Below are 11,176 nucleotides of genomic sequence, written 5' to 3' on the forward strand. Positions count from 1 at the left end.
ACCTAAGAAGCTGAGCAATTCATCTAAATTAATATTTATTAATTTACCTCATTGAGTATTTGACAAACACCAAGCTGAATATTTCAAAAGTTGAACATGGTATAAAAATGTATTTAATTGTATTGTGGAAGTAGTTCTGCTCCTGCTTTCTTCTAACTAACCAACTCAATCATTTTCATAAACCATTAAATGCACCAAAAACATTCATTTTTCAAATCCGTTTGAAAATGCGACCGTAACCATTAGGAACGAGCACAGTGTCACCTGGTGGTGAGATGAGCACACTATTTTCACCCAAAAAAATGACTTTCCAACCTGTTCATGTCAGAAACAATCCATCCATGCACACTTGCTTCTCTGCGTAGGGTTGCAAGGAGAAACAAGAAACAATAATTCCATTAAAATACTTAAAAATTTATTTACAAATATTTTTCAAAAGATATTAGTCTAAAATGTCGAGCTAAGGATTTCCTCCACCCCTTTTTCTTTTTTAAATGTCAGAAATCAAAGTGAACAAGTTAAAACTGGAAAGTGTTTTTGTCGTCAGGAATGACGAAGGCATAGGAGTCCTGAGCAGCATCTGGAGCCGGAGGCTCGTCTGCATTCTGAAAGACAAAAAGAACAAGAGCCAAACGGTATTAATAAACTAAACACACAAACAATAGATTTTAGTATTGTGGAACCTTTATAGAAGACCCAGGGTTTCCCCCAGTGTATTATAAGCCTGGCGGGCCACCAGGCTTATAATGCCCCCCCACCAGGCTGGGCATTGCTTATTTATTGAAGTCTTTTTAAAATGGTTGCATTTTTTTAAGACTTTATAGTTGCTGTTCGGGTATTTATAATCTTTCAATAACACATGATTATCAAGTGATATTTTCAAATGTCATGTCAACTTTAAATAGTTTTTAACTCAAAAACACAACGGGCTGCTGGATGATTGACTGACTGCCCTAGAGCCCAACCACCGCGTTTAGCAAGTTTTCTGAGTGAAACCCTGAAGCCCATATTACTAAATTTATGGTCAATAAAACTGTTTTCAGTAGCTGTAAGCAAAAAAATAACTGTAATTAACAGGAAGTAATGTTTGAAAACTGTGTGTACTTCATTTATATACTGTTTTACTGAGTTGAATGAACTTTTCAATAACATTGTAATTTACTGAAAAGAAGTAATTTTAAGTCAACCATAAAAAAAAACAAAAATACATCTGTGGATCCATTACCTCAGATGAACAACATGTGATTTATGCATCAAAGTTGATATCTTTAATCTTTATTTGATGTCAGATTATATCATGGATCCTGTTGGTTAATGCATTTATAGACTGAAATCAGCTGAAATTCTCAGCTAAGATGCACTGTTTGGATCAGAAAAAATGCTTTTAAAAAGGATATTTTTCAGTACTGGATGGCTCTAATCTGTTATGAATTTCATAATTTCATTTTTTGCCTGGCTGATTAGCACATCAGCACATCATTCATTAGCTGGAATGAGTCGTCCGATTCATTTCAGCTCATCCTTTACTTTTGTGAAACACTTTGAAGTTCTCAACAAACTCCAACTGAGCTTTAATCGTTTTCACTTCCAATCATCTTTTTATAAAGTGATAGAATATTTTCAGAACACCCCTTTGGACTAAAGACTAAAAATCCAGATTCTTATTGATACAATTCCTAAAGTAGTTATTGACTGTTTATCCACCAGACTTTTTTTTTCAGTTTTAATGTAATTCTTAAAAAAAAAAAAAAAGAAACAGACATTTTCAAACCTAACAGAGAGTCTGAATAAAACTACCTCTTCTGATAAGAACTTTTCAATAATTTTCAGGGCCGACTTGTAGATGGCTTCGTTGTCGTGAGTCTGCAGGGTCTCGATCTTGTCCAGCCCGCCCAACTCCTCGATCATCAGGCAGAGCTTCTCCACCTCGCCGGTGCTCTGGGCCATCTGGACAGAAACGGTTCAAAACAACAACTAAAAATTCAAAAGTTCAGAGCTTCTCACTAAAATGAATAAACCTGCTTCATAAATACGTTCTTTATATCCAGACGGCTGAGACTTGTCACCTGTAGAATGTTGGAGACGGCCTCCAGGATCACCAGGATGGCCTTGCTGTCCTTCACGGTCAGCAGGTTGAGCAGAGGCTCCAGAATGTTGCAGTGGACCAGGTAGGCCACTTGGTCCACAGTTCCACCGCTGGTGTAATTGGTGACGGCCCACACCGCCTCATTCTGGGTCTTGTAATCTCCCTGAAAACATTTGCAGAAAAATGCAAATGAGATGCTGGACACAAGAGAGAAAAACATAGGGATGCACCGATTGCATTTTCGAAAAGCCTGACCTGCCCATTCCAATTTTGGCCAATACCAATTTTTTTGTTTGTTTGAAATGTTGCTAAATACAGCAAGAAAGTCGCTGAGTCAACAACAGTCAGGTGAGTGCAAACGTGCAGACATGACCTGGTGGACTGGTCAGTCAGAGAAACCTCTCTCACGGCAGAGCAGAAGAGGACAGTGGTTGATTTTTTCTGAGGTAGAAAAGATCGGCTTCACATGTCAAGTGTCGACAGATCACCGATGTACTGAAGTTAGGGAAATCGGTGCCAATAAATCTTGCCCGTAAATCACTCCACCGCTGGTAAAAACTTTATTTCATCGAGAAAAATCAAACAAATCTCATAAAATATATTCTCTTTCAGTGTACATTTTCAGTCTACGCAAGTGGGCTGAAAGTGAAGCAGAAGAGCTGTGACATTTACAACAAGAGACTGTGTTTTTCACATTGTAGTTTACAATAAAATACAATTAAAATATCAACGCAACATGAGATGTTGCGCTAAACTCCTGCGCCCTGACCTGCTGTAGGACCTCCACCAGTATGGGTATCAGTCCGGCATTAATGACCTCCTGGATCTGGCTGCTCTTGCCGGCGGTGATGTTGGACACGGTCCAGGCCGCCTCCTTCTGGACGCTGGGCTTGTGGTGTCTCAGCAGGGCCGGGAACATTGTCAGGGCACCTGCGTTCAGCACACACTGGGTCTGCTCATCGGTTCCGGTCACAATGTTGCCGATGGTTCTCAGAGCTGGAGTCTTAGCAGGGGGGAGGAGAGGGGAAAGAGTGAGGCAATTATTTCAGGAGCTGAAACTTGGCCAACGACCACGAGTCGACTGAGGAAGTTTCTGAGGATTCATTTGTGTTCAGAAAGAGGACAAGAGAGTGAAAGGGCAAAAAGTCACCACTACTGGATATATAGTTACTGTCTTCAGAGAGACAAATCTATTTGTAAGAACATTAATGGACGTGCTGGAACCAAACGTGCTTTTTTTTTCAGGGTTCCTACACGTGTTCATGTCAAGGAATGGATGGATGGATGGATCTTTTTGATAACAGAGTTTAAATTGCAAGAATTTTCCAACTTTAAGAAATTCTAGAGTGTACAGGAAACCCCTTCGTTTAAGTCTTCAAATTTAAGACTTTTAAAGACCATTATGACTTAAATTTACAACCTGTTTCATGACAGAGATGTGCAAACCAAAATAGTAAATTTAATTCAATAGTGCAAGGTTTTGTTGCGCAATGTACCATTGTATGAGTTGGCAATAGACTGGAGCCAGTGGAGAAGACAAACATTGTCCAGCAAACTGCAGATAAATTTATTTTTACCAACGATGGACACAAAAACAAGCTAGTCAGCAAGGCTAGTTAGCGGTAGCCTCAACCGTCTTGAGTCACAGTACGCAATGAAGATGTCTGCAAACATTTGGCTGGCAGGAAAGTCCAACAAGAAAAATAAACTACATTGAACTTATGGGATTAAGTAGTCCTGCTACCACAAAATTTTAGACCACATAACATATTTTTCTAACAAATTTAAGACATTTAAAGGCCTTAATTTTAGATGCACGAATTTAAGAATTTTTACAGATGCGTGGATCCTGCATCGGAGCAAGAACCATTTTGGGTCCTTAAATCCTGGACTTTCCTTCGTACAGTTAGCATACAGAACCTTCTGCGCCACAAGCTAATCTCATTCGGGTCTCGTCTAAACCCGTAAATGGAAGTCAAGCTCGACGCCACGCACCACAATGGAGAGCTCCCCGCAGGCGAGAAGCTGCACGAGACGAGGGACGGGCCCGGCCTTCACCACCACCTCTATCCTCTCGTTGGAGTCGTTGGTCAGATAGGACAGAGCCCAGCAGGTGTCGGCCAGCACCTCGCTGTTGTCGTGGTGGAGGAGCTTCACCAGAGCGGGGAGCATCTGCTGCACGGCCGCCAGGGGAGGGGCCGGGTTCTTGTGTCGACACAGGTTGGAGAGCGTCCAGGCCACGTTGAGCAGGTAGGCAGGCTGATGCAGGGGGTTAAGAACGGCGTAGTTGTTTTTATTATTATAATATATTCATGTCGTATACAGGACAGACTGTAAAACAATGACAGAGTGCTCTGCAAAAACACAACATCTTACCCAGTATTTGGTCGAGTTTCTAGTGTAAATATCTTAGTCCACTTAAAATAAGACAGAACTAACTTACAAGTAACTTTTCACCAAGAAACATGAGCTTGCTTTAACTCAATAATTCCTTAATATTTGTGAAACAGTACTTAATTAATTGGCAGATTTTTTCATATTTAGCAAACAAATTTCCATTTTATAAGTGAAATAATTTGCCATTGGAACAAGTAAGTTTTTATCAATATTAAAGAAATGACTTAAAACAAGCTCCTATATCTTTCTGAAAAGTTACTTGTCAGTTAGTTTTGTCTTATTTTAAGTCTACTAAAATATTTGCAATAGAAACTAGGCCAAAAATACTTGGTAAGATTTTGTGTGTTTGCAGTGTAACAGGAACAATTACAACAGCTGGTCGATTTTGTTCATTTTAGGTGATCTGCCAGGAAACTGCAATCGAATGCAAACAAATGAGAGCGACATACGGGCAACACGGACAGGTCAGAGGTCGTCACCAAGGCGAGGAGAGGGTGAAGGACGCCATGTTTGATGACCAAGTCTCTGCCATTGGGTCCGTCGCCTAAATTCAGCAAAGGTCACGTTAAATCAGGAGAGTTACGGAGCACAAACAACTTGATTAGAAAGCAGTAAGTTAGGGTACGTGTGTTGAGGGTTTCAGCAACACACTTTAAGTGAAACAACAATACATAATGTCTTGCAAAAGTATGCACGTGTCTTGAACTTTTATTTGTAACTTCACTTTTACTGTCATTCCTGCACTTTATATTTTATATTTATATTTATATTCATATTTTATACTGTATTTTATTTTATTCTGGAGTAACCTCACAACATTGAAAGCTCAAAACATTGTCCTGAGCCGTATGCAACGAAATTTCGTTCTGTATACACCCTGTGCATGCAAAATGACAATAAAGTCAGTCTAAGTCTAAGTCTAAGTCTAAGTCTAATATTTTTCACTGGTACTTTATGCATCGGAATGACAAAAATAGCGCATAAGCTTTAAGTGAGAGGAAAATGACAAATACAGATGTTCAATTCCCTTTAGTGTCATACTACTAAATGAAATCCTGTGCAGCAATTGTTTATGGATTTGTTTTTTTTATTAATCTGATGTAATATTCTAATTTTAAAAGTCACCTTTTCATTACCTGTCAGCAAAAAATTATAATCATTAACGGACATAAAGGCTTAAAAACAAGTCTGTTTGTAATTGTAAATGTACACGTTTCATTTACTGATATTTTACATCAATGAGTTTTCCCACCTGCAGGTGGCAGTATGTCTCACTTTTAAAGAAACAACAGCTCAAAATTCCTTGCAGATTTTTCAGTATTAGCCCCCACAAAAGTCTGTGATTTTGATGCAAAAAACAAAAAGAAAAAAAAATCCCAATAAAAAATGACAAAATTTCAACGGGACTGATCACTGTTACAAGATGTTCAATATTATTTAAATGTAAGAAGAACTTATAGAATGCAGAGACAGCTATTTTTTATGTTTTATCAATGCATTCTGGAGCAACCAGCCCTTTGAGAGCATTCATGAACCTGATGTGGCCCCAGATGAAAATGAGTTTAACGGCCCCTCCTCCAGCCTTTTCCAGTCCAGCGTACCTGCGATGTTGCCCAGGGCCCAGACGGCCTGCTCGCTGAGGTGCTTGTGAGGTGACGCGACCAGCCTGACGAAGGCCGGGATGGCCCCCGCCTCCACCACGGCGGCCGTCTGCTCCGACGTCCCCGAGGCGACGTTAGTCAGAGCCCAGGCCGCCTCGAACTGGATGTGGGGGAAGTCGAACTGAGCCAGGAAGCCTACGAGTCGCGGGATGAGGCCCGCGGCGATGACGCTGTCGACAGGCGGCTGCTTTTCTTTGGAGAGGAGTTTTCTGAAACGCAGCAGGAGACGGTGAGAGAGAAAAGTAGCTGGGAGCTAAAAAAGAAAGAAGGAGAAAAAAATACCCGCCGCTCTGTTTGGTTTCGCAAAAGTTAGAAAGTAGCTGGAAGGAATGAGTATCTAAAGAATCTGGGAGTGGAAACAAAGAGGAGAGACTTTAACTCGACTAAAACATTCTTTCTTTGTAAATATTTTTTGTTCAAAGAATGAAAAAGAAAAAAAAACACAACAAAAAAACTGGATCGAAATATAATTTGATCGTCTTCCTATTTCGTTTGGAACAAAAGTTGAGACACATCCTAACATTATTGGTTATTTAAATTGAAACCTTTGTGAAACAATTCGTTATATACGAGTAAGTGTCACTGGTATTGTTGCACATATGTTACATTTCTTGAGTTGCTTTTTTTTTGTCTTTCTGTGCATTTCTGTAGGTAAAAATATTATTTAATTTTCCTTTAGGATCAAAAAAGTGTTTTCAAATTGAATTCATAGACACTGCAGTTAAAACTAGGTAATAACTACAAATAACAATGAGAAGAAAAAATGTAAAAAATTAAATAAATAAGTGTGAAAAAAAAGATTTTCTTTCTCAAATACATGTAAAAAAAAAAAAAAAAGTTAAGTATTAGATTGGTTTCCAAACATAGCAATCCCTATGCTATATTTACACAAAAAAATGACTATTTTAGAAAGAGCTTTTAGTATTTGCACAAAAAAAATAAAACATGAAAAGATGATTTTACCTGACTGCCTGTGTAGCCAGAAGTTGATGCTCTGTATTCACACTGCTTACTCCTCCGATTATGTCCTCCAAAGACCAATCCTGAGTCGGCTTTGGAAACAGAAACCAAAAGGGATTAGTGTCCACGGAAGAGAAGTTAAAAATAACATTCCCCTGTAGCCAGATTGGAGAGGAACTGCACTGGACTTCTCTTAAAAACAGCCTCGGAAGCTGCGCTGCGAAATGAACAACAACGATCAAGCAGCTGTCATTTGAATGTTGATACTAAAGTTTGCACCAAGATTAAAAATGAACTTTGGTCAAGTTGTGCAGAAAAGTCACATCCTTGTTTGGAGTCGCTGGTCTCTCTCTTGAGTTCAGAGATGCTGGTATGTAGATTGTTACAGAACAGTGAAAGCAGGACCGAATGTTTTTGTTTCAATTAGCTGTGTTGCACATAGAAAGGAAAAAAACAAAACAAAAAATGATCAAATGAGCACGTGCATAACTTTTTGGACAACTTTGAAATTTTCGTGAACAAACGTCATTCTATTCAGAGGAATCATCAGAATGCGTTCTGTCACATCCGACTTTGCTTTCTGAAAGGTATGAAAGGTGCAAACATCACCACAGGCACCACATTCTGATCCTCTCTAAAGTTCTAAAACTTAATGTCACAACAAATATGATGAATTTACTTCATGCTGGGACCAGAATATTTAGCGGAAGAACGATCTACATGGACGTACGTTTCAGAAGATTCTTTTTTTATTTTTATTTATATATTTCTCAAACAATATTCCTTGGTCTTCACTTGCTAGATAATGGAGATTGCCAATTTGCGTGAATTTAAATCAACTAAGCAATAAATGTATGTTTCTTTTTTTATCTTACACTTTACTGGGGAGCCGAAACATGAACATAACTTTAAAGACTAAGCTTTTTACTTAGAAAGCACAAAAAGAGATCAGAAGTGATTAAGACAAACAAATCGTAGTTTGACAACCTTTTTTAAAAAGGCAAAAGAAAATATATTTAGTTACCTCTCTACATACTAAATAGTATTCTGCATTCAAGAAAACGCAAGCGAAAAAAACAAAACAACTAAGCACATGGTAATTTTTTGTTGGTATATCAGCAATACAAGAAAAATGTAAATGCATTTTAAATTATTATTATTACTCTAGTGCTCACTTTACTGCAACTTTTTGCGTAAAGGTAAGTATCTCAGCAGCCACGGAGCGCGTGAGGCCGGTGAACCGGGCGGCAGAGTGACTCACCTGGGCGTTGAGGGCCTTCAGGTGCAGCGGGGAGGTCGGATCCTCCGCGGAGCCTTGCGCGTTTCTCCTCTTCAATATCTGAACGTCTCTCTTCGCTTTCCGGAGCTCAACGTTGAATTCTGACCTCCTGCGCCTCAATTCCTAAAAAAGAAAAAAAAAGAAGAACAGAGAAATAAAAAGTTCACAGCAAAAAGTTCAGCCGTTAACTTTGTAATAACGCTGATATAGGCAGAACTTACATTCACGTCTTTCCCTTTGTTTTTGAACTGGAAGAGCCGAGCCCCGTTGTCCGTGTCAGCTGACATTGCTGCTGGCCGTTGAGCAACGCAAGCCGACTCGCTAATGTTACGCAAAACTGACGACTAACTGAAAACGGTCGCGCTAACCGTTTGTTGTTGTATTTTTTAATCAACCCGATTATTTCAGGCTAGCTCGCTAGCGGACGGTAAGCTAGTTAACGGCGCCTGTCTCTTTAAGTCAAGTGAACGTATTTGACTCCATGTGTTCCCACTGTACACACAAACGGCTTGGAGAAAAACTGTAAACTCAAATACTAAGCAAAGTAACAGAAAACGGATAAATAAACTTCTGGAAATTCGCTTAGTAACTTGACATGTGCAAAGTGCTTACCTTGAAGGGAAAGAAAACACTCCTGAAATGACGTCATATATACCCCTGGTGTTCTAAAATACGATTGGTCAGATTTGCAGAACGCTCCGCCCTATTACCCGGGCGGGAGGAGGGGGGGGAAAGAAGTTAGTATCCGATTCGTTGTTTTTTTTTTTTAACTATGACGTTTAAAGAAATATTTCAACGTATTTAATACACTTGCTTTACTTTTGATGTTTTACTTAACGCATCTCATATATAAAGCAGTTTCGAATTCAACATGACCCTTATTTAATTTCAGACTATTTCAAATAAAGGATTTTTTTTCCCTTTGGCTTTACGCTGCCGGTTTAACAGCGTTTGACAATGGCCAGACTCGAACAGAATTATTTTATACTGATGATAAAGTCTATAAAATACAGTTTGTGATTTGTCAAATCTTTATGCAATTTGTGAAAACTCTAAAAATGTACATTTAAGGTTTATTGAAGAGATCCATGTAAAAAATTTAAAAAAAAAAAACTACAGCATGGACACGTCAAACATTGACAGATTTTGTCTAAGCTAGGGTACTAGTTGCACAAAGATTTCATTATCCATAAACTGCACTTTATAGAGCCCTTTAAATCAGAAGCTTCGTTCCAGATGCTAACTTCAGCGGTTTGGCGCATTAAAAGGCGTTTATAAATGCAATAGTTTGCTGCGTAGTAACATTTTGAGAACAAAGCCTCGGTATTATCAAAGATGACCGCCACCGGGCAAAATGTACAAACGAAAAACGACATAGAACACGCCATGAAACTGACATGGCAACGACACAAAATGACGCTTCTAAGATTTTCCACGTAATGACCCAGTGGCCTAATGGATAAGGCATCAGCCTCCGGAGCTGGGGATTGTGGGTTCGAGTCCCATCTGGGTCGCATTTAGTTTCCTTTTAGTTGTGAAAGCACGCAATGCCATTGTTTATTAAGAGATAAACCAGCGATGAATGCTGTAACGCATTTGTCCTGTTGCTGCACTTTATGGATCAGTATTATGTCGAAACTACATTTTAATGACAATCCAAGAAATACTAACCGTAGCATTTGTTCATGTCAGAATTTTATTGCTGAATTCATTTATTTTAGTTTTTGAAATGAAAGAAAGAAAGATAGTCAAAATGTAATTCGTAACATTTTATTACGTATGGGGGATTCTATCATTCAATGTACATTTAGCATTTCGAGAGATAAAGGGGTAGAAACTGTGAATTTGCCATAAATTCTTGCGTTATTTTACTGAAAACATGTTAAACTTCGATAAATCTGTAATTGTCAAACTTTTGCTTCACATTAATTCTTACTTTCTTTCAGGCTAAACGTTTTTTAGTAGACCGAAATATGGACAACAAAGACATTGTGTGGGGAATAAACAGCAAGTTTTAACAGGCTAAAACAATTTTATTTCATCATATAAAGTATTCTAACACAAATACTTGTGTTTTTTTTTTTTAAAAAAATTACAAAAACATATTAATGAATCACAAAACTGTGTGCATTGGACCAAATATGTTTTTATTGAAACTCACTGAATGCCAACATTTTTTAGAAACAAAACTGCCTATAATTTAGGACAAATATCCCAACATTTATTTTCATTTTAGATATTTACTTACTGAACATAAACAGATCTGCGCTTAGTGCAAAGAATTGACAGAACCAGAACATTTTATTATATTTTCATTATTCCATTTAGGGGTCTCTAGGCCTTAATTTATAAAATAAACGACTTTTCGAATGCGTATAAGAAAACTGTAATAACTATCCAAATTACCACAACATTTATGCTGATATTCTTTTCTTCAACACTAGAGGGCGGTGAATACTCATCTTTTTAAAGTAATCATCTTCAAGCGGGTTAAATTGTGAATTTTATGCTAAATAGCCTCCTACTGGATGTAAAGGTTAAAAGTTTTATGTGTATAAAAATGAAGAAGCCAAGAATGGAATATTTAATCTGACACCAGATAATAAAGAAAGCTTATTTTTAATCAAATATTTGTGTGTGTGTGTGTATATTTCTTTCACACGGTGGGCTCTGTTGGTGTATTTTGAATTATGCTCAGATGGTAGGAGTGTCGTGTGAAAGTGTTTGTGTCCCTGTTTTGGGCCAGCCCACACCCTCCCTCTCTACCTCATCCCATCCGCTCCCTGAGCGCTC

At 38.3% G+C, this 11,176-nt stretch overlaps 1 protein-coding gene and 1 non-coding gene across 2 annotated transcripts; one reads left to right on the top strand and one right to left on the bottom strand.

The window, feature by feature from the left end:
• Positions 1 to 393: 393 nt before the first annotated feature.
• Positions 394 to 9,022, bottom strand: LOC102235300 (importin subunit alpha-1-like). Its single transcript, XM_014469282.2, has 10 exons — positions 8,605 to 9,022; positions 8,366 to 8,506; positions 7,108 to 7,196; positions 6,085 to 6,353; positions 4,933 to 5,027; positions 4,082 to 4,345; positions 2,856 to 3,089; positions 2,067 to 2,249; positions 1,798 to 1,947; positions 394 to 605 (listed from the first exon to the last, which is right to left on the bottom strand). Exons 1-10 carry the CDS (start codon positions 8,668 to 8,670, stop codon positions 519 to 521), a joined length of 1,578 nt encoding a protein of 525 aa, XP_014324768.1. The 5' UTR covers positions 8,671 to 9,022; the 3' UTR covers positions 394 to 518.
• Positions 9,023 to 9,824: 802 nt separating this feature from the next.
• On the top strand, positions 9,825 to 9,897 carry trnar-ccg. The gene has a single exon. It is a non-coding gene; the product is annotated as a tRNA-Arg (tRNA).
• The last annotated feature ends 1,279 nt before the right edge of the window (positions 9,898 to 11,176 follow it).

Source organism: Xiphophorus maculatus, chromosome 5 (genome assembly GCF_002775205.1).
Source record: "Xiphophorus maculatus strain JP 163 A chromosome 5, X_maculatus-5.0-male, whole genome shotgun sequence".
In the NCBI taxonomy this organism is placed as follows: Eukaryota; Metazoa; Chordata; class Actinopteri; order Cyprinodontiformes; family Poeciliidae; genus Xiphophorus; species Xiphophorus maculatus.

Bases quoted from the DNA above. Each gene is read 5' to 3' on its own strand.
- LOC102235300 (XM_014469282.2), bottom strand. From the start codon at position 8,670: ATGTCAGCTGACACGGACAACGGGGCTCGGCTCTTCCAGTTCAAAAAC. The intron at 7,197-8,365 runs GTGAGTCACTCT...CTGTTTCCAAAG, and splicing joins TGAAGGCCCTCAACGCCCAG to CCGACTCAGGATTGGTCTTT. The intron at 606-1,797 runs GTAGTTTTATTC...TTTGTCTTTCAG, and splicing joins AAAAGTTCTTATCAGAAGAG to AATGCAGACGAGCCTCCGGC.